Source organism: Centruroides vittatus, unplaced genomic scaffold (genome assembly GCF_030686945.1).
Source record: "Centruroides vittatus isolate TY-2023 unplaced genomic scaffold, ASM3068694v2 contig_400, whole genome shotgun sequence".
Lineage (NCBI taxonomy): Eukaryota > Metazoa > Arthropoda > Arachnida > Scorpiones > Buthidae > Centruroides > Centruroides vittatus.
In genome coordinates, this window is record NW_027122215.1 from 331,327 (window position 1) to 356,688 (window position 25,362).

At 30.0% G+C, this 25,362-nt stretch overlaps 1 protein-coding gene across 1 annotated transcript; it reads right to left on the reverse strand.

The window, feature by feature from the left end:
• Positions 1-2,334: 2,334 nt before the first annotated feature.
• Positions 2,335-25,230, reverse strand: tsu (40S ribosomal protein S12 homolog tsunagi). The gene is made up of 6 exons (XM_067271674.1): positions 25,073-25,230; positions 24,945-25,004; positions 17,038-17,115; positions 14,470-14,606; positions 8,300-8,427; positions 2,335-2,475 (listed from the first exon to the last, which is right to left on the reverse strand). The coding sequence occupies exons 1-6, from the start codon at positions 25,134-25,136 to the stop codon at positions 2,427-2,429; spliced, it is 516 nt and encodes a 171-aa protein (XP_067127775.1). The 5' UTR covers positions 25,137-25,230; the 3' UTR covers positions 2,335-2,426.
• Between the last annotated feature and the right edge of the window lie 132 nt (positions 25,231-25,362).

The window sequence follows — 25,362 nt, forward strand, 5'->3', positions numbered from 1 at the left end:
CAAATGCATCACGGAAATCCAAAAAGTAATTGAAGATTTTGAGATAAGATTCCAAGATTTTGAAAAAATTAAAGAAATTGTGGAATTTATATCTTTTCCTTTTAAAAAAATTTAAGTGTGAAACGCATTAGCCAAAAAATTTCAGACATATTTCATATGGAGCAAAAGGCATTAGAAAATGAAATTATAATTTTACGAACTGATTTAATTCTTACAAGCCAGAAAATTTGAAGAAAATTTTGGAAATACGTCAAACGAGAAAAATATCCCAGTATCACCAAATGTAGCGAATATATTTATTCTTGTTTCGGATCTACGTATCTGTGTGAATCGGCATTTTCATACTTAAAGTTAACGAAGACTAAACAACGTTCCGTCCACTGATTCCCATACTGAAGACTCATTATCATCATCTTTGTCAGGATATACACCTAATTATGATTTCTTGGTTAGAGACATGCAAACTCAGTCCTCTCATTAATGTTAAGGTAATAAAATAAATTCTAAATGTGTCTTTATCTGTAGCTAATTTGAATTAATAAATATTGTTAATAATTACTCATGTTGTTTTAATTCTCTTGGAAGTGATTTTTTTGGCCCGTTAAATAATTATGTTGTTTTTTACGTAGGTAGATATACAGGCTGTTTCAGAACGAGGTGCACTCCCGCGAACAATTGATAAATTGGCAAAAAATAAGTCTAAAAATCTTAAAATTTATCATTCTTATGATGATAAATTTTCCCGGCGCAAAAAAAAAATCGTGAAAGTGAAATCTTAAAATCAAATTATCTGCCATTCTGTGCATTTTTATAACAACTTCTTCATATTTAAGAACAAACAATACCACAACTTATACATTGCAGTTGATAAAAAAATTAAATAGATTTATATTTTAAGTTACTAAAATCTTGAAAAAGTGTAGAAAAATCGAATTAGCTGCAAATGAATGAACTCGTACCTACAAATATCAAAAGTTGAGTCTGGAAATTTATTTTCTTTGTGAATGAAAATAAGTGATTTAAAAAATAAAAAATAGTTTTGAACATATATTTTTGCTTATTTACCCATAGCTTGCGTGAGTGCACCTCGTACTGAAACAGTGCATAAGCATAGTATGTATTTCACATCTCCCCCTCGCCACTATGCCTACGACAAGTCAATCACGACACATTTTTAAGACAAAAAGTAGATCTTATGTACACAAAAGTTGGCCACCCCTGCTATATACTGTATCTTCCATTGCTTCAATCTCCTAAACAACTGCTGTCAGGATAACAAAACCTAAAGTTTGTGCAATTTCTCTATATATAATTTAACCTGTCTGTTCTTAATTATTCATTGAATTCAATTGTTTTATCCAATTTATTCATTTGTCTTATTACAACTACTTGTATTGTTCTAATACTTGTAATTACCACAGAATTGGAGGACTACTGTTAAATATACAAACACATTGGTATAAATTTATTTACTTTATACCAATGTGGTTGGTTTTAGTAAGCATTATTTGTTTATTAACACTTGTAATTAAGATATTAAGTAAAAAAAAAATAACTCAATTTAGAGAAGGGACAAGCCCTACTTCCTCTCATTGAAAATAATGTAATTTATAATTTCCAATCTTTAATTTAGGCCAATTATTTTGATTACTGAATGAAGAAAGAATATGTTAAGTTTAGCACATAATTAGATATTTGCATTTTTTATATTGCTACAAATTAAGTACTGCTATCAACTAATCAATAACAATAATAGGATAAATATAAGTCAATTTTAAATTGACAACACTAATTATAAACTATGAAGGGATTAAATCCTATTTCTAAATGAAATTTAATTTGTCATTCAAAATACTAAATTATTTTCTGAAGTTAAGATGAACTATTTACTTTAATTTTAATGGCTTGTATTAAATATTCATCTTAAAGCCAATTGCAACCTCACATAGAAAATTTGTAGAAAAGTCAGTAATTTGATTTTCAAAATTTGGAATCTTATATTAACGAAAGAATTAAATGGGACTCTAACACAAAACTATTTGGTTTTATCTGCTTTCATTTTCAAAAATTTTTGGAAAAGGATTTTCTCCATAGAAAAAAATTAAATTAACATTGCCATCTGCTGGAGATAGATTGATTATGCATAACCAAACAGGTTACAGCCTTAAGATGAACATTTTATTAAATGTTCATCTTGACTTATGAAATTAAAATTCTCTGATATTTAAATCAAGATATAATGTCAGAACACCAGATTTTTATAAAGTCATGTCATTCAAATGATTCCATTAAAATATTTATGTAATGTACCTTACTAAAAAAGAAATACTAAACTGTGATAAAAGCAAATGTTTATTGATTATTTAATGGACACTTTTCAATGAGTAATTCTATTAATTACATAAAAATAAAAAAGTTGTGGCGACTTAGTGTCTCCTATGGTCCAGGGATCGTTCTCTTGGGCGACCGTGTTTCCTATAAATAAAAACATTTTTGTTGAATCCTAATTAATATTGATATTTTAATTTTTAGATATTCTTATTCAATAACAGTAATTCAACATTTCAAATCAAGGAAGTCACTTTTATAATCACTTTGGTTTAATTGTACTGCCCTATACTAAAATTGTATATTCAACATTTTTTTGCTATGCAATGCTCATTCACATCAACTAATCTAATTCTATTTATTTAATGTATTAACAATGTTCTTTATACTCTTCATTTGTCACTTAGAAAATGCCAAGGAAAGAAATTTGGATTGATGTTGATGAGAGAGCAGTTTTTATTTTTTTTCCACTTCTTAATCCAATCTCATGATCAAGCTTCAGGATTACAATTATTATATATATATGGATGTATCTTTTTTTATTGATTATATATTAGTTTTAAAAATTTAATAATTAAATTTTAAGAATTGTAGTCTCATTCTCATAATTAATTTTCTAACATTACTAAAATGTTGGAGAATGTGATTTGCCAATATTTAAATTAACTGATCACAACCAAACTGATGATGTAATTTAACTTTGATTTTAACTCAGTCACATGATAGTAACTAAAATTGTTGTATTTAAAACAGTATGAATAATATACTGACTTATTATATATAACATTGTATATATAATTTCTATACAATTGTTGTTTATTACTCATAAATACATCTGACAAAGGTTAATTTAATTTTTATATTCCAAAGTTAATTTAATTATTGAATGTTTAAGTTTTAATGAGAAGTTTCATAGACAAAGAACATTGTTAAGCCTCTAATTAGTAATTTGTCCACATCTACATTTAAAGTCCTAATATAATAATTATATCAAACATACAAATGGTTATTCAAAAATGCTAGTATGCTTAGTGTAATAATTGATAACATGTTCAAAACATAACATTAGAGTTAATAAAATTTAACAATTAAATTTTAGTATAAATGTACCTTTTGCATAATTTTGTTTAACACAATCAGAAAAATTACACAAAATTTCAATTTAACAGAAGTAAAATATCAAAGAATTAAAATAGTATTTTATTTTATTTTAAAATTAAAACACTGAATTTCTGTTGAGAGCATAGATCTAACCATTAATTTTAACTATTATGATATTGCAATTGTGTCATTGTTACATAATATTTAATTTACATGTGACAGAGAGGATTCTGTATTTTGTACTACACCACACCATATGTATTAAACTTAACTCAATATAATAGAATTCATAAAAACAAATTTAAACAGAAATAAAAATCGAGCTTCAATAAAGGATTTTATTGAAACAATACCATCAGCATCTTTAGTAAAATAATTACGAAAAAAAAAAAAAATTGAAGATTGAAGAAGTTGAAAATCTTACATCAGTTCAGTTACTAAGGAAAATTGTTTATGATCAAGCAAAAAAAGAAAAAAAAAATTAGAAATTAAAATTTGATTTTTATTCATTTTTACTGATTAATAAAAAAAGAGAGAGAGCTTTCAAGGTCCCATATAAATGTTAGCTTCAATTTATAGTTTTAATTTTACATAACACTCAAATTTACATGATTCTAAGCACACAAATTTTCCTTTGATTTCACAATCTGACATCAAAATTTATATCTCAACAATAAACATAATATTTCAATACCTACAGGCAACACCTGTGTAAATCAGAATTGCATGGAACTGAAATATTTTTTTGTATTTGCAAAAGTTTCTGATTTGAACAGTTTTAGTATTTTTTTTTTAATCTCTAAACTGTACTAGATAAATGACAGTTATGTAAAATTATGTTCACTTTTTATAGTAAAATTAAGTTAAAAAAATTTATTATTAGGATTAATCCCAGGGATGAGGAGTCTGTAAAAAAAAACACTCTACTCCAACTCCCGATAATTTCAGTTAGGCCAACTCCAACTCCAGCAAAATTAAATACCAAGTCATTTTATGGGAGGCAGAGGCACTCATAGGGAGTTACCCTACTCTGAACTCTGAAAGGACCCTCAAAAATTTACCCAAATACTTTTATAGTTAATGTAAGTTAAATAATAAAAATACTAATATTTATTTGTATAAAAAATTAATTTTTAACAAATATTTAATAAGAGGAAAAAGGGGAGCGATAAAATTCTACATCTACATATCTTTAATCTACAGCATTTGCACTTCAATTCCACCCTTTCAGAAAAGTTAATCCAACTAAAATGTGCACGAGATCTAGCTACCTCAGCAGCCCCTTGTTCAGAAAAGAAAAATATGAACTTGATCAATTAGTCTGGCTCATTCAGAAAAATGGAGTACTTATTTAGAGTGGGGATAATAAAGGAATGAACCAAAAATATTCAAATTCAATTGGGTCAAAATAATTTAACTACTAAACAAAAATACTACAAAGAATACTACATATTTAATTTTAACACTACATATAAATCAAATTGGTGCATTTTTTATTTAAAATAAATGAATTATAACAAAATACAAAAACATTTAAAAATTATTAAATATAAAATAAATTTTCTTTTGTTTAAATAAATAAAAAAAAACTAAATTAAATTTAAAACGACAGTCGACACATTTTTCCTGACTCTGACTCCTCTGGCCAGAAATTCCTCTCGACTCCAACTTCACAGCCCTGCTTAATCCAAACTGATTTTAACTAATAATGGGAATACACTAAAACCCCGCTTAATGTGGGGGATGCATTCCTAGACAACAGTGTGTTTAATGCAGTTTTGTTTATCAAGGTCATCTTAACACGTAAATAATGGGGATAAGTGAAACAGAATGGAGATTAAGGAAATTTATCAGTTTTTTTATTTTATTTTGCAACATTTATTGTTAAGTACTTTATTACATTAATTATTGACTTATTTATTGCTAATATCACAAACATTACTTGAACTTTTTTGATATTCATGAAAGAAGTTATGTTTGTGATGAGGAAGGTTCTTCCTCATTTGGCATCTTTTGTTTTTTTGTGAAGAAGTCATCTAACATCTTTTGCCTTTTCCTGTTTCATTCAGCAAGCAGTTGTCAATAGCAAGACATCACATCCATGACACTTCATCTTGCCTTTGAACTTCTATCAAAATTTAAATCATTTTGTATAAACTGATCCATAATTTCCATTATGGTGGCTAAATTTTTTTTAGGAAATCCGTTGAAAGTTTCTTTTGTTCATCTTCAGAAATGCTAATTTTGTCATCATCTTGCACCTGTTGTTCTTCGAATTCTTTAAGATCATCGTTGGAAAAACTTTCACCAGTTGTAACTTGCAATAATTCTTCAATATCCTGCCCATTTATATTATCCAACCCTGTTTCGTTAGCTAGCTTGACAATTTCGTCGACATCAACAATGGAATCTCTGTGTCAACATCCTTGCTTAGTTCAGGCCATTTATTCTTCTGTACTCTTTTCAAACATTTCTCGGTCACCTCATTCCAGGAAAGATTGATGTTGTCTACAGCATCCATGATATTAGTTTTTCCAAAAATCTCTTATAGATTGTTTATCTGCTCCATTGGTTTTATCAATCAGTTGTCAGAATGTCTGCCGCAGATAATAAGCTTTAAAATTTGTTATTATGCCTTGATCCATTGGTTGGATTAATGAAGTTGTATTTGGCAGCAGGTAAACCACTTCTACTGGAATGCATGTTGTTAAGTCAGACCAATGCAGTAAATGGCTTGGAGTATTATCAATCAAAAGTAAAGCTTTTGGTTCTAGTTTTTTAAAATTGCAGTAGCATTTAACAGACAGGCAAAAATGTTTGGTAAAACCAATTCTGGAAAATTTTCATAGTGATCTGAGATCTTTTATTGGACTCCCAAATTAATTGGTAAAGATGATTTTGAAATTCCCTTCATTATTCTTGGGGTTTTGGAATGATAAACAAGCAGTGGTTTTAATTTAAAGTCTCTATTAGTGTTATCACCCAGTAGAATGTTAAATGATCTTTTGTAGCTTTAAATCCTGATGCTCACTTCTTTATGGGATAAAAATGTACATTTTGGCATTCTCTTCCAGAAAAGGCCCATTTCATCACATTGAAAACTAATTCAGGAGGATAATTACCTCGTTCAGTGATTGCTCTTAATGTCACTGGAAATGCAGCAGCTGCTTTTGTATCTCCTCTTGCCTATCTGTATGTTATGAAGATTGAATCATCCTCAACTAGTTATGAAATTTTCATTCGTGTTGCCTTTTTTCATTCTGAATATGGTTTAAAATTTTTCTTGTTTTTTCCATTATAACTGCTTGACTTAATAGCATATTGCGTTCGACTTCTTCATCAATCCAGATGGAGTCGTTTCTCCATTTCCTCAAACACAATTGCTTCTGGTACAGGTAATTTTTGTTGCGGAAGTTGTTGCGGTTGTAGTTGCTGATTGATGATAATTTTAAAACATAAAGAAAAAATCCTATCTGTATTGTTGAAGTACAGAAGTTTAATGCAGTGCTGATATCAGATTGCTGTTCACCTGCATCTAATTGTCTGAGTACATTTTAGTTTCCAGTAAAATGTTTTTTCTTGTCGCTTTGCTTTCTTTTTTCTTTGCAATCATCCATTGTAAAAATTAAAAACTGCCATATTTATTACAATAAAATAAATATTGTTTATATCTTTGGTCATCAATGTTATTGTGTGTATAATCATAAATCAACTATGACACAGCAAACAATGTTCAAACTGCTATGATATGTGTCAGGAGACTTCAGGCAAGTATCAAAGCAACAAAATCGTGCATGATTTCAAGGTATCCCAATACTACCATATAATACTGAAACAGCATTAAGTAGGGTCTTACTGTATTTAAATGCAACAATTACAAGCTATTTGACTGCAATAAGTTCTTACTGTTTCCATGAACAATTTGAGTACCAAAAACTAGTGCCTTGTTCTACTGTCAAAAATTCTAATCACATAACAGTAATACAGAGATCAATTTATTCTGTAATCTGACTTTGAATACCCTAACTGATTGTTGGTAATTACAGATTGAAGTTAACAATGTTAAATCAACTTGTTTTTGAATACTCTGTACTAGTTAGTTACTAATACTCAGTACAAGGCAAATTGACAACATTGTATTAGCTTATTCTCATTGTTTACATGAATTACATTCACTGCTTGTTCTCAAACTCAATTCTGCTTCTGGTTAATTTCAAAGACCTTGATTCACATGTGCCCTTGTCATTATACCTGTTGTTTTCTCTGACAAAGTTTGAAATCTTTCTTAAAATACAGTTCGTCATGCTCTGCAATGACTTATACCTAAAGATTTTACTTAATTGTCTATGAGTGAAATTTTAATTTTCCATCTTATCCAGATTATGTTCTTCATATTCAAAAATCTATTGTTTCCACATCTGACAGATTTCCAGCTTATAGGAAACTTTAAAATAGAAAAAAATCACTCCATTCAGAAGAATTTTTCTATTTAGGCAAGTTTCCATTTTAGACAGGTTTTACTGTATTATAATTGTTATAGAATTTTAAATATCATTATATTACAAAACTTCAAAAATGTAAGAAATTTGTTATTGTAATAAGAAAACATTCAGTTGTAAATTTTAACTAATATACAATGTTGAATTTAATATTTTATAATCTTTAAATGACTTAAATTTAAATTATTGTAAAATGTGATAAAGTTAACATTTCAGTAATACAACACTTTTAAAAATATTTTTATCTTCAATTCTCTTAAAACACCTGTGAGGAAATGTTCAAACTTCTTAAAATGTTTTTATGATTATTTATTTCATAATGTAGTTTACTAATACTAAAATATATTTAATAAATAAAAAAAATATAATACCTTTTAACTGGTCCTTTAACAAAACTCCAATCTACACTTATTGTATTACCAAGAATTTCTGACCCATTTAAATTTTCAATGGCAGCTTGTGCTTCTTTGAAAGTCTCATATTCAACTAAAGCATAACCCTATATAGAAAAATTTTTAACAAATATTATGATTAAGAATCATTACTAAATATCAGAAAAATAGAATAAAATTTGATTTTAATTGGGAAAAAAATTTCAAAATATACTAAATGAAAATTGGCATTTCATTTGTTAGAATAGCAAAATCTTGGTTGCTACAAATTTGCAACTAACTTACTATTCTTAACAAATATTAGAGAAAATATAAGGAAAAGATACATTTGAAATTTGTCTTTCATAATTTGCAACATGTTGAAATTAAAAGAGTGCTATCACTAAATTTTAGGAATTTTGCTAACAATTATGGAGGAGATTTGAGATGTTCTCATGATATAAAAATAAATTTTAAGAAACTTTGAAGCCAAAAGTTATAGGAGTTTAAAAATCAACTGATAACAAACCTAACAAATAGAGACCAGTTTTATAATAATTTTCATTCTTAGAATCAGTTTTCTAATTATGTCTTTATTTATTCCTTTGCAAAAAGCATGTTTTGGACTAAAACAAGCAGTCAAGATGATTGCAAAAAATTGGTAAAAAATGTAAAGTGACTGATTTTTATACAGTTAAAATTAATAAAAAAAATTCATTCTAAAACTATGTCTAATATGTCAATAAAACAAATAATTTTTATGCCTCTTTGAGAGAAATATAAACATAATAAATTTAGATTTACATGTATTATTTGAAAGCAAAGAATATTGAGTATTATAATATTTTTTCAAGAAAAGCAAACTGGATATAATATAAGTAATTTAAAACAATAACCTTATAATCCAGCAGTATATTTATAACAAATGATTTCAGCCATCTTAAATGACAGCTAAAGCTAGGACATCTAGGGAGGGACTAAAAATCATAACTATGATTTTTACTGCCTAGATGTCTTAGTCTTAATGACAGCTGAAAATATTTTTACAATAATAATAATATAATAGCACAAAAGAATAAATACATTCTTTACACTATTATTATTGCTACTACATAATATGTGTAGCACTCATCTTGATATTAATTTCATAATAATATATATTATTTTGCATGTATCATGTAACAGAAATTCAATGAATGGTATATAATAATAATAATATAAATTTTATCATCATAAAAAGTAAGCATTTGATTTCCTCGATTTTTCTTTTCAATTATAAATTTCTGCAAATACTTCATTCATATTTTTAAAAAATATAAAAGCACAAATTAAGAATTTCAATGAACAAATAAATATAAAAGAAAAAATAAAAAGTGTATTTCTCTTTTGTATCTATATGTGTATATATTATTTTCGCACTGTAAACATTTATCAGCTTTGATGACAAATAAGATCAGTTTCAGCTCTAGATAAAATCAAATCTGAAGCAACAAGAGAAAATGGACACAAAATTTACATTGATTAGCAAGCCTAGAACAAAACTTGTACAGAGTGCAGATAAGGCTAGAGCTGGTAGTGAATAAAATATAGAATTCTGACAAACTTTTTTCTGGATGGAGAGTTTATTAAAATTTTTTTTATCCTGGATATAGTAAATAATTAATCGTTTGTCTTTGTCAGAAACTAGTAGCCTCAAGTCGTTCCTAGCTAGGAATTGCGTTACCACTTTTTGGTTCGTGTGACGCTTAGGCACATCAGATATTTGCTTCACCGCCGCAAGTTTTGTGACGATTTCTAACTCCATTTGCAGGTGCGTGGATGCTGTCTGGCAGGACTTCAATGCTGCTAAAGCAGCTGGCACTAAATGGTTAAGGTCGGTGTTGTTGGGGGGAGAAACGTACTTGGGTCCCCTTTGTAGGACGTCATGCACTTCGATAGGCACATCCTCTTCCGTATAATTGTAATATGGAGTAGTTGCTAGCATCCTTTCTTGTGTGCGTGATGAGCACATTAACCACTGTAGTTTTTTGCTCAACTTCTTTCTTATCGCCTGCGTAGAATTAGCTGCTATACTCTGTATTTTTCCTAGTTGAACATATAGCGTAGAAGCGTCACACGTTTTAGCAAATTGTAGATGCGTTTCATACTTTTTTAGTTCTGCCTCCGCGAGGCACTTACGTTTGTTCCTGATTAGCTTGGCTAAAAAGGATTTTTCTACCCTTGGAATCATCCCTCGTAGGCACACCGGGAATGCCTTGCGTTTGAGTTGTATGCTCTTCGGTACTACCTGTTTTGTTCTGCACATCAAAAGAAATTGCAGTTGGGCAAATAATTTTTGCCACAGCTTCACTTGCTTCAGCAATAAAAAGAAAAGCTCTTTCGCAGTTTCCATCATTAAGTAAAATAAATTTGGTAACTCACGCCAAGTTTTAACTGGGTTCTGGTAGAGAAACTTCACTGACTTCGGCGTTAAACTATTTCTTTTTTATTATCACAAGCACTTTCGATGAGTTTATAATCGTCGTCTTCAGGTGAAACGAATTATTTTGAAAAACGAACGTGCAGAATGTTCTAAGGAGAACAGAATTTTTGAATTCAAAAACAGGCATCCGGTAATTCCGTTACGAACGCGCAAAGAAGATGTTGGCATGTTCGAAAATCATAAATCTACAGTGCGGGCGGCGCATGCGTGGAACTGACACCGTGATGGCGATACGATGTTAGGCGCGTTTCATTGTTTAAGCGCCGATATAATGCTACCCACACTCCGGGTAGATCTAGAGTGGGGACATTACATGCTTCCGTAGTAGCTGTGAGAAGCGCTTTCCAGATGAGTACAAGCCTTCGATTGCTGCAACACTTTATTATTTCCGTTCTGGACCACGGGGTTGTAGCCTTGCTCGAGAACTTTTTTAGCGAGCTCTGTGGTATATTTTCCCTTTGCTACATCATCCTGATGCTCTGCTAGACGGGAGGCGAGCATTCTTGTTGTTGCTCCTATGTATCTTGTGCTAGCTCCCGTTTCCGGATTTTCTAGGTGTATTGCGTAGACTCCTGATTTTTCTAAAGTAGTTAGCTTGTCACGATCATTACAGATGCACCTACGTAGGTTTGGTAGAGGGATTATAGGTAGATTGTAGTTGTACCGCCGAAAGATGCGACTGATGCGTATAGAGGGTGGTCCGAGATACGGCAACGGAATCTGGATCGTGGATGTTTTTTCTTTCTTTCTTTCTTTCTTTTTTTTTTTTTTTTTTTTTTGTGCAGAGTGGTACGTGGGAATAGGGACTCCTTTACCTTGCGGAGTACATGCTCGAATTTGCCACGCGTGAATCCTGCACGAGATACCGCTAGTCTGACGATTATAAACTCAAAAAATACACTTACATAAAACCAGATAACCGGAGTGATTAGTATTCGGGTCGCAAACGTTTTCATAGCCTCTTCTAGGCTCTTCTTCAGGCTTAGTAGTAATAAATTCGAATATATTCTTTTTTGAAAGAAACGAGTTTCGAATTCCGTCACGTGAAAACGTTCCAACATATTTTTCAAACGAAACGATCGCCGTTCTGTGTAGCGCGCATGCGCTTCGAAGCGGCGAAGATGTTAATGTTTACAAATTATCTTCCAGCAGGAACTGCCACGCTGCTGAAAGGGCCAACTCCTCTTTAAAATTGATGCATGTGGTGTTACATCCTGCTCTGTATATTTCCATAGCTTCCAATAATTTGAGATGTTCCGGGTGGTTAGTGGTGAGGATAATGCGAGCTGCGGTAAAGTCCGCCGTGACTTCTTACCGCAGCTCGCATTATCCTCACCACTAACCACCCGGAACATCTCAAATTATTGGAAGCTATGGAAATATACAGAGCAGGATGTAACACCACATGCATCAATTTTAAAGAGGAGTTGGCCCTTTCAGCAGCGTGGCAGTTCCTGCTGAAAGATAATTTGTAAACATTAACATCTTCGCCGCTTCGAAGCGCATGCGCGCTACACAGAACGACGATCGTTTCGTTTGAAAAATATGTTGGAACGTTTTCACGTGACGGAATTCGAAACTCGTTTCTTTCAAAAAGGAATATATTCGAATTTATTACTACTAAGCCTGAAGAAGAGCCTAGAAGAGGCTATGAAAACGTTTGCGACCAGAATACTAATCACTCCGGTTATCTGGTTTTACGTAAGTGTATTTTTTGATTGAATCACCGGTGTGTAAGGAAGACGACGATTATAAACTCATCGAAAGTGCTTGTGATAATAAAAAAGAAATAGTTAAACGCCGAAGTCAGTGAAGTTTCTCTACCAGAACCCAGTTAAAACTTGGCGTGAGTTACCAAATTTATTTTACTTAATGATGGAAACTGCGAAAGAGCTTTTCTTCTTATTGCTGAAGCAAGTGAAGCTGTGGCAAAAATTATTTGCCCAACTGCAATTTCTTTTGATGTGCAGAACAAAACAGGTAGTACCGAAGAGCATACAACTCAAACGCAAGGCATTCCCGGTGTGCCTACGAGGGATGATTCCAAGGGTAGAAAAATCCTTTTTAGCCAAGCTAATCAGGAACAAACGTAAGTGCCTCGCGGAGGCAGAACTAAAAAAGTATGAAACGCATCTACAATTTGCTAAAACGTGTGACGCTTCTACGCTATATGTTCAACTAGGAAAAATACAGAGTATAGCAGCTAATTCTACGCAGGCGATAAGAAAGAAGTTGAGCAAAAAACTACAGTGGTTAATGTGCTCATCACGCACACAAGAAAGGATGCTAGCAACTACTCCATATTACAATTATACGGAAGAGGATGTGCCTATCGAAGTGCATGACGTCCTACAAAGGGGACCCAAGTACGTTTCTCCCCCCAACAACACCGACCTTAACCATTTAGTGCCAGCTACTTTAGCAGCATTGAAGTCCTGCCAGACAGCATCCACGCACCCGCAAATGGAGTTAGAAATCGTCACAAAACTTGCGGCGGTGAAGCAAATATCTGGTGCGCCTAAGCGTCACACGAACCAAAAAGTGGTAACGCAATTCCTAGCTAGGAACGACTTGAGGCTACTAGTTTCTGACAAAGACAAACGATTCGTTCTGTGCAGGGAGGAGGATTTTATTACTAGAGCAAATGAATTCCTATCGCAATCACACTCGCAGGTAATAAATGATGACCCGAAGTAAATAATTAATTTGTACTATTGTTAATAGTAATATTTCATCAAGATATTAATGCTTTTAACCCACAATCAATGCAATTTTTTTAAACATTTCTACATGTAAAAGTGGCACCTTTTCCACTAACTTTTCATGCAAAAATTACACTGCATATAATTGCTGTTACTCAAATTTGATGATTCTGGAAAATCCTGTAATGTTTCTTCTTTGTCAAATTTGAACATCATATGTTGTTTAGTTGAGATATTGTTTTATTTTGGAGCCTTTAAAACTTTGTGATAGCATGGGCTAATGTAAAACAAGTTCCACTGAAATAAATGACATAAGGGCTGAGATTTCTCTCAGATAGATCCAAAAATGATTTTTCTGTATTTTTCAGGCACATATAAAACTGCAAAAACATTTAAATTGTTGAAGGCCATATTTTCCTAGACTATCATCCAGAAACAAGCATTCAAGGTTGTAGGTATACAAAACTGTCACATCAATACATCATGCACAGCTGAGAAACATTCATGGCATCATGAATATCACTTACAGCAACTGAAAGAGATCTGCATTGTCACAACAGAAAATCAACACATGTATGCACTTGTGTTAAAAAATTGTATGCATTTGCATGCAACGTCTTACAAGCAGTTTGAGGGCTTATGATAAATGGAAAAATTTTTTTGACCAAAATTTTTACACAGATAATATGTAATTACAGGCAAGTTAATTTGGTGAAAAATACCAATGAAAACTACAAGGCACAGAAAAATTACTGCTATTGTATGTCATTGCAGGTTATTATTATTTGTTTCTTTTGTATACAAATAATTATTGACATTTCACAACTGATAGTCATTTATTTCAATTATAAGTATGGAAAAAATACAATGGTTATTAGATGTTAAAATAAGTTTGTCTTATAAACTAAATTTTTTTTTGTAAAGAAAACTCTGCATAAATGTAATGCAATCTTATTATTTTAAAAAATTGTAATTCTGCCTAATACCTTTAAGAATCCAGTTCTGCGATCAAGATTCAAATGTAAATTTTTTATTTCACCAAACTCTGCAAATTTCTCATAGATATCATCTTCTTGTGCTTCTTCATGAACACCTGTCACAAATAATATCCATCCTTCAACAGCTAAAAAAATAATAAAAAAAAATAAGCATATTCACTTAATAAATAAATATATAAATTTTATTAACATTATATAGAACCCAGTAAATCTTTTAATCATATAAATAATTTTAACCTTTACAAGTTTACAATGTCTTCTTTAAATCACATAATTAACAAAATACAAAAAAAAAAAAAAAAGCTGACCTTTCAAGTATTTTAAATTCCAAAATCAGAACTTTTTGAATATTTTTAAAAGGTTATCAAAAATTTTTGAAAACATTAAAAATATTTTAGTGATTAAATAATTTCCTGAATTCTTGTAAGTTTTATTGAAATTTGTTTTACTAAAATATGCCAATAGTGAATTAATACATTAAAACTTTAATTAAAGTTCTAATTTATTAATTCACAAGACCAGTAATATTTAAAATAATAATAATATTAAAAATCTGGTATGATTATCATATAGCTTTTTCCATAATACATCTAGATATTTTATATCTAGTGCTGTATTGCAAATATCAATGTAATATGTTATATAAATACACGCATAAATGAGATTTTGATGAAGATTGATTAATATTAACATAAAATGATAATAAAATTAACTATAGAAAATATTTTAAACAAGTAAAACGGCAAGGCCGTATTTGGGACAAGACTATGTCTCGGAGACTCACTACTAAGTGGGATCACTTAGACACTCACACTGGTCTTGTTCTCATTCTCCAATCATCTTTGGTATCGCTGGTTTTGAGTGCGATCATTCAAACTTTGCCAGCCACAGCCACGATGCATTTTTGGTGAAATTAACCTATCCAATGTACATTTTTCTCCGTTGCATGCTGCCCAAGGTTGAATTTTTATCAATGCGAAAATTTCCCATTTTTGAAAAAATAATGGTGGCTATTGTATCGTCCAAAATTATTTTTTTTATTTTGCACAAACTAAATATAATTATTTTTTTTCTTTTTGCATTTATTAATATATATATATTAATAAATGCAAAAAGAAAAGCTAACTTCCGAAATTATATATATATTATATATATATATTATATATTCGGAAGTTAGTTTTAATATAAAGTATAACGATGCGCCATCTAGTTTCAAAAATGTTCCAATGATAAACGAGATATCACTGGTCAAGGTTAGCATGTGGCAACCAGAAACACGCAGGGAATAACACGGGACAGGTAAATGGGTTTTTCAAAGATTCGTTTGTCAAAATTCGATTTCACAATACAGTATTCATATTTCCAACTTCCCAACGAGCAACGCATGCACAAATCTCGCACTACTGCCTATTTGTAGAGAGTGTCGCCATTTTGTATTTTACTTTGACTCCGTTCTCTGTCCCTTGACTACCTACAAGTCTGGTTTTCTTTATACGTGCATGATTTGGGCACCTAATACTCTGTGCCAAATTGCAACTCTTCTAAGCTGGTAACACAGCAGGCAGTATGATTTTATAAAATGCTTGTCAAAAATCTATAAAATGCTAAAAATGAGGATGCATCTTTATTCATTGTAAACCGTTACAAAATGATACATAAAAGTCAGTGGCAATGGTGACTATCGGCATTTCTGTAATATTAATAACTTCCATTTAAAGGATCAGATCATCTTGTAAATCAAAATACTTTGTCAAAGAAATATAAAAAATTTTCAGCAATAGAATCTTTTTCATCTGTTATTCACTTTTAATTATAATTATTGTTTAAACAAAAAATTCATGATAAAATCCAGTTAACATTTTCAAATATTGGGTAATTATCCTAATTGTAAGAAAAAATATATTAATATAAGTGAAATTTTTAAATAATGCATTATGAAGTATATTTAATTATGCTGTAAATATTTGTAATGATTTTTATTGAGTAAACTAGTCACATTGCTTATAGTACTTTTAATAAAATCTCTATAGTTAGGAAGATCCTTTACAATTCCAATTTATTAGAAAATTCTTTCAGTTAGAATGAATACAAAGATATGCTCTCTATAATGAGCTTAGAAGATTCAAATTATAGAAAACTTATTTATTCTTTAATCAAATAAAAAGGCATTTTCCATGCAAAAGTAGTTCTAACAACTTTTAATACTATCAAAAATAACAAGAAAAAAGTAAATTTTGTTGTTTATGCAGTACACAATCAAAATCTAATCTTAATTGTAATCTATTACATTTTTATTTTAAATTTTAAATACATTGATTATGAGGCAAAAAAAAGTTCAACGTTAACTGGCAAATCTATTTATTAAATCACAAATCAAACATTTAATAATGTTAAATGTATTATTGATAACTGATATAACTATTCATATTTTTATATACAAAATCATTGTATTATTATGTCCTTTCATTTTATGACTAATCAGTTTGCTCACCAAATAGCAATTTTCAATTATAAGACAAATCAAAATAAAATTATTTCATTTGGAAAGATACTTACAACGCTGAGGTCCTGGCTCATTACTGTCATCAGTTTCCATTGCTTCATAATCTTGTATTTCTTCTCTAACGGTTCCATCTAATAATAATAAATTTTAAAATTATTTATATCTTAATATATTATATTAATTTATTTAGGAAACTGAATAAATGATTTTAACCATATTACAGACAACTTACACTCATCCATTTTTTTTTCTTTTTATTACTTTGTACTTGTTATGAATGAGTGATAAAATCAGAGATTGACACAAATGAAAAATCATATATTTATAGTGCAAACAAGCTATATAAAAAAATGTTTTAACAACATGAAATAACATGATATCTAGTATATGATAAAAGCAAAAAAATAAATAATGTAGTTTAATACTTTAATTTTGATTTGTTACTTCTTATACATTCATTACTTACCTGACTCTTAATACTGAGAGTAAGACTTTACAATGGAATTTTCCACTCAAACCATACGAATTTTTGATGATTGGTCTAAGCCATATACTGTCAATGACTAAAAGCAATTCAAAATTTTACCAATATGATCCTGGAAACCATAGAGTTTTGCCAGAATTTGATAATTTTATATTATTTTTTAATGAAGACTGTAAAAATTTGCTTTTAGAAAACAGAGTCTGGGCAATTGATGGTACATTCTAAATGGTACCTTACCTGAGAGTCTTCATACCAAGAAATTAATATGGAAATTGGCAAAATGCAAAGTTGAAAAATTTTTCTGTGGAAAACAAAAAGAGAGAAATGCCAGAGTCGGAGTTGATACATTTTTTCCAACTCTGACTCCTTTGGCCAGAAATTCCTCCCAATTCAAACTCCAGAGCCCTGCTTTTGAGGCTGACAGAAAAGAGGGATGAATGTATAGCATTATTATAAGTGTTATTTCATTCTCTTCTGTCAAAAAATGATAAACTTTAAAACCAGTCCAGTTTCTTAATACTAACATATACAAAAGTATCTTTTTAAAATTCTGATCATTTGTTCAAAATGTTTTCTTAATTACAAAGAGCAGGAAAGAATAATAACAAATTATTTGATTATTTAAATAATTTAACTCATACTTTAATATTATAAAACTATAAATTATTTTCTCAGGTCTCATTAGAACATGTATAAGACAGAATGCCAGAAAATAACGAGTTGTATTGTTCTACTGATGGTGATAAAGAGAGGATAAGAAATAAAAAGTCTAATGGAAAAAAAAAAAAATGCAGCTAAATGGTTATCCTGTGTTTTTGTTGAAAAGATAGGAGAAAGAAAGTTTAAAAATTAAGTCTAGACAAAAAATAAGGAATTCCCAACATATACCCTTTTATATGAAATTTTTTTTTTATATTTGAAAAACAAAAGTATTTTAAACTATGTAACATTAATGGAAAAACAAAAAACACTCCAGCAACATATTTTTAATAGAAAAATTAAGTAAACAATATTAAAGATGTGATACTAGTAGTATAGTATATTCTATGTCCTTGCCCAGATAATTATTATATTAGTGTGACAAAAAAAAATTTGGAGTTATGTTAAAAGAGTACATATCATTTTTTAAAAAATTCACAAAATAATTCTTTACAGACATAACTATAGAAGTGTCCTTCATCTGTTGTTCCTTCATATGCCTTTAGGATTAAGAATTTCACTGGCAGAGATGATCTTTCTTTATAGGCTACTATTCCCTGCCTTGATATGTAAAATGTTAAAAAAATTTTTTATTACATGTATTATATTCATATCAAATATGTTTGTTTACATATATTAAGTATGTAATTAGTTTTAAAACTTTTTATTTTTATAGTATAATTTAAAAAATTATTGTATTTTAGAAATATAGCTGATAATACACCTGTCAATGAGGGACAAAAAGGTCTGAAATACAAGAAAATTTTGTATACAGAAGCAAATAAAAGTTTATTCTTTTGAACCAAGAGACTGATTCAATCTCTAATTTCATCTGCAAGTTAAATCAGTATAGTAAGTCCTATTAATAGATTATAGTCACAATATATCAATATTAATAAAATATTATTTAAAGGACTAAAGCATGCATTAATTATAAATACAGTTAAACTGCTTTATCAGGCAACTGCTTAATGTTACCATTTTGCTAGCTTATCATGACAATTTTGCACATTCCATATACAATAATCAGTATAGTACCTTGGGTTAGAATTATTTCAATCTACTTAAAAACAATCTTAAAATAACAATTTTGGAATAATAATCATAAAGTTGAATTATAGGCTATGGTAGCTCAAATTTGCCTTTTGGACATTTTTAAGAGTTCAAACAGATTCCAGTTTCTGTAACAAAATTCATTAAATTTAAAGTTTCTTTTATGTAAAAACGACAGTCTAAACAGCAATAAAATGTCCTTACTAGCAACCTTGCTAGTAACATACTTCCATTCTCTTTTGGTTAACAAGTTGAAGAAATTCTACTTTTCTCTCTATTATTAGCTCATAATTCTTTTTGTCCTTCTACATGAAGACTGATAAAATTGAAATAATTAGAATTAGAGAAGAATTGTCTTTGATGAATTTTATATCCTAAGTTAATGAAATCTGAATGTATATATTATCTTTACATTTTAAATTTGCCTAAAATATTGAAAATGCATTTCTGGATCATCTTTGTTAATTTCTTTTATAAGGCTTTAGTATTCTCTCTTCTTCTCAAATTAATTAACCACATATGCTCTCATTTTTAAAGAATTTTACCATATTTTCACAAAATGACCGGCATGCTGTGCAAAAAATGGAGGTTACCAGCATGCTGGTTAAACTGTGACTAAAATATAAAATGAAATCAGATCTAACAAAACTAGTTGTTAATTAAAGGTTAAAGAAAACATTCTTCCCAGTACAATAAAATAATAACATTGTAATTTGACTGACTTAAAATTAGGAAGAGAGTTTTTGTTTACAAGACAATAAAAACAATTAACAACTTATGACATTAGTAATAGTAGTACAGTAGAGAGTCATTCATCCGAACCCCGGTTATCCGAACAATTTTCAGTCGGACTGTGTCATGCTGAATCGAATGTTTTTGATACTAGATTTACTTCTAAAGTATAATTTTCATGTTTTTATATTCTTCAATATATTTATTTTGTTTGTACAAAATAAAAAAATAATTTTTAACGATACAATAGCCTCGATTATTATTATGAAAATTTTTGTTAGGCTTAAAATCAACAGAAATTCAACACGAAGTGACACGCAACGGAGAAAAATTTGAACATCGGACAGATTAATATATTTTTCGGACATAATCGGTTATCCGAAAAATCAGTTATCCGAACAACCCCAGTCCCAAATTGATTCGGATAATGACTCTCTACTGTAGTTAGTGCACTGACCATCTACAGTGACCTTAAAAATAACACCCTCTCAAATTTCACACAAAGCCAATGTTAATAGGTGTAAGCTGAGATAATTTACAGAGAATTTCTTAAATTTAATATGTTTATTTTTGCATTTTTGAATCCAATAATGATGATAAAATACACACAAAAAAAAAAAGCACTTTTGGAATTCCAAGAATATTTTACATCGTTAGAAAGAAGACAAAATGAAGAAATTAAACATATAATTGTAGTTTGTGATGTAATGCTAATAGTTTCACAGTTTTAGAATAAAAACTTGTTCATTTTTGTGATGTAACTCTTTCATTCTTTTTTAATGCTCTCTAGAGATGGATGTATAACCTCACTTAAGCTGACATGCTAACTTTTACCTTACAGAAATAGCCAATTTTGTGGTCTTCCACAGACAGACAGGCATGCTAGTCATTCTGCAAAAATATGGTACAACTATGGTATACTTTCAAAGCACACTTTTGGTTGTAGTAAGACTAAGCACAAACTAGTTGGATGCAACATTAAACTAAATTTATACTATCATCACAGGTTCAAACAAATGTGCAGTCACTGATTCAACATCACTATATCATATTTTAACATCTCTCAAAACCAACATGTTGAATTTTTTTGTCATGGGACACTCATGCATGGTGAAATATTTATGCCACTTATTTCATCTACAAGCTGAAATTTGGAGACAAAGCATTTTGACTAATTATCACACATATAAAGAACAACATAATTATTTCATTATATTACCAATATTGAAACTAAAACATTTTTAGCAAGGCATACAACACTTATTAACTAATTCTATGCCAATAAAAAACTCCAGAGGTGGTAGCATCAAGGCTGTGGAGTCAGAATCAATTCTTGAACTACTGGAGTCAGTAAAATAGACTAACAACAAACTTTAACAGGTTATGATTCTAAAAAGTAATCTTGATCATTTATGCTAACACTAATGAAATGCCTTGTATGTTGAATACATTCAATCAATATTAAAAGTATATAATTAGGATATTTGTTATTTATATCCTTCATCTATAAAAGTGTTAGGATCTTCACTGTTTAGATCTGTAATATATTTATACTCATTCAGAGTTTAGTAGTTACAATGGTTCAGACTGGACTCCAGTCATGTCCTACTCAACGAACTGACCCCAAACAAAGACATCCCCAAATCTCACTTACATGTAGGCGTGACCCAACTGGACCCCTGGTTGTTAGGTTTTCACATATGCAAAAACAACCAACACAATAAAAAGAGTTCATTAGTTTGTTTTTTATACATTTCAATACAGTTTGAAAACATTCAATGAAACTTTTTGGAACCATCCTCACATCCAGGAAGTCAACAAGTTTGATCGAATTAACTTCAACCCCTAACCGGCAACAGGCTCTCTTCCTGACCATTTAAATAAGAAAATTATTTAATATAAAGTTATTAGCAGACACAAAATATAATTTTAGGAAATTTTTGGGGTACCAAGTTAAATATTTGGTCCATCTGTACAAAATTTGATTGGCTGGCCAAATACCATTTCATGTTTGGCTGCAAATGCTATGTTACAGTTAACATTAGAAAATCTTTGACATCTTGAATTACCCTTTTGTGATAAATAAATTATTAATGGCTTGAAACTGTGTCACGCTTGATTCTTGTTGACTACGAACACAATACAGTGCTTTCGACGATCACTTGGCTTTTCTTCTCCCTGTTATTTAGTTGATCAACTAAATAACAGGGAGAAGAAAAGCCAAGTGATCGTCGAAAGCACTATATTGTGTTCGTAGTCAACAAAAATAAATTATTGTTAATTGTTTGCAATTTAAGTATTTGTCATAATCATATATGATAGAATGCTTGTACATCTCTGTTCTCTACAAACTTTTTGATTGACCTTCACCAAATGTTTCATACTCATTCACTAGGACCCTGTGGAAAATAAGGCTACCATGAAACCTTAACACCCACTTCTCTGATTTCATCCCCTTGACACTTCATAATAAACAATGGTAGGCTAAAATAACCAAATTTTTAATATGATTTTTATTTTAATGTTTATCCTTATTACTTTTCACCCAGGTAATGCCATGCATGCCAGCTAGTCAATATGTAAATAAAGGAATCAGAATCAAAGAGAACACAAACTAAGTTGTTGGGGTCAGAGTCAAAGCATTTAAGCATTGACTCCATAGCCTCAGGTAGCACAAAACTATAAGTAAAACATTGGCTGCATTCAGCAGTCAACAGTTGAAACAGAGCAAAGGTGTTTCAATTGATAGCCATTATGTAGTTACATCTGCCAAACAAGTGACATATGCATTGGAGCAGGAGACAGCCATCATCGATCAGTTGCAGCGAGCAATAGGTAGCATAAACAAGAGACATTACTAAATGTGACATCAAAACACCAAACATTCTGAAACAGTGTAACCGTCAGCAGAATACTCAACAGCTCCAGAACTGTCGATTTTGCCAAACACAGCAATCGTAACCACTGATTTTCGTCATTTTGTCAACAAACTATTACAAGCAAGTCTTTAGAGTAGTAGAGGAAATGTTTAATAGTTCTTTAGAACTAAATCACAAGACCCAATATTACAAGATCATCAAAGGAAAGTAGTCATGTGGCAACAGAAATCTCAGACAAAACAAGCAACAGTTATAACTTTATTTATTTAATTTGTTGTTTTGAAACCGCGTTGAATTTTTGAAAGTATTAAACACAAGAGCGTGTTATTAATCAATCACATGGCTTCTTTTCTATCTTTATTTAATTGAAAAACCCTAAAAAAGAAATTCATTCTAGAAGGATACCCAAAGTGACTGATTAGCATGGGAAAAGGAAATACACAAAATAATAACCAATAAAAACAAATTCAGAAGATAAAAAACTCAGATGCAAAATATACAAGCTTCCCGTACATAAAAGGACTATACGAAGAAGTTAATAAAGAAATGAAGAGAGTAAACTTAAAACTAGCACCCAAATATGAAAAACTACAATCTCAAATAATGAACAAAAGAAACAACAAACAATCTCACGAAAATAAAGAAGAAATTAAAAACATAGTCTATGAAATCCCATGCACTTGCACAAATCCCAATACCTATATTGGAGAAACAAAATGTAAATTAAAAACAAGAATAAAAGGACATATAGCAGACATGAAATATCAAGTACAATCCATTTTTCACAATCATTGTGTCATATATAATTGTAATATTGACAAATATAACACAAAAATTTTATACAAGGAAAGAAATACATATAACAGAAAATTCAAAGAAAGTGTAGCCATAATCAACTCAAAAAATTGCATAAATAAAAATTTAAGCATAAACATAAACAAAAACTGGTTAAATATATTATAAGGAATTTAATTTTAATTCATCTCAGATGTAATTTTTAAAAAAGTGACGTATTCTTGGAGGTTTTATAGACTCCACCAGAGGGCTTCGGTTCGTTTGGCTACTTTATAGCTACTCTATATGATTATGTAAATTTTAATCGTCGCAAACAGTCAAAAACACTACCTGATAGTGCTAAGTCCAAGTTCAACCAAAAAGTGGAACAAACTATACTAAAGAATTTTGTACAGATTTAGTGAGAAGCTTCCAAATTTGTAAAATGTGCTAACAAAAGTGCCTGAAAGAACTTAGAACATACATTCATTGCCTTTGATAAGAGGAAGAAATATAATTAACAGTAAATATTTGTTAAATACTCATAGATTTGTGTATTTTATATATATCGCTTTACCATTTTAACTAGATGTACTGGAATTTTATAATGTCTGTGTAACCACCTCATTCTTCTAGTTTGTAATATACAAACTTATGGTGTACAAGTGCCATATCACGGTTAATGGTACGTGTGAATTACATACATGTATTTTTATATTGTTTTGTGCAATTTACTTGTAAAATATAATAATTTAAATGCTGTATACATTATTTCTTGTTTTAGTTGACTGATAAGGGGCCTAAAGTCCAAAGTGTGTAGAAATACTGTATCAATTAAATAAAGATGGAAAAGAAGCCAAGTGATTGATTAATAATGCAATCTTGTGTTTAATACTCTCATTTATTTATTTAATATAATAGATAAAATTGCACTTAGGTAGCACCTATGACACAAAGGTCAGATTTTAACAAGTATCAGTCTATCGCCTATTCTACACACTTTGCACGTAGATGTGTGCCTCGGTGCTCGCCATTGCTTGCACCTCAGCACCCGGGTGGGGGAGAGCCCCCACATCCCGTAAAACTATTTAACATTAAGTACTCCACCAACAGTCGAGCCGGATAGTCACGTGGGCTAAATAATTAAACGCCACAGCCTCGGAAGTACCACCATTGGGGATACCTAGATGTGCACTTCTACCATATAATATATTAAATTCATTTAAAACTCATTTTTAAAATACGTTTAATAATTTTCTACTAATTTTAAACTTTTCATTTCATTATTTTTTTCCTTTATGAGTAAAATATATGAAAATAATAATAAATTAAAGCAAACCTGAGTGAAATCCTCTTCCTTTCCTTCGTTTTACTTTGTTCTTTAATCTCTGTACACTTTCTAAAGAAGAAAGATAATTAATTTCACATTTTTCACATGACAATGAACTTCTAGTAAACAAAACTTACTGTCGCCGTCCTCTTCGACTTCAAAATCTTCTCCTCCTCCATCGATATCTAATACATCTGCCATTTTATTTCTTTACTTTGACACAAATTCTTCTCTCCAAAAACAACTTCGCGTTAAAATCGCAATGGAGTCAAATTTTACGAAGAATGATACAGTGTTGCCAGTCTCCCCTAAATCTTCTGTCGTTGAAATAATTTTTTTTTTTAAATTAAAAACTTTTATTATATTTTTTAAAAATATTTTCCATATTAAAAGAAAACAATTCTTCCCCAGAAATAATACATATTAC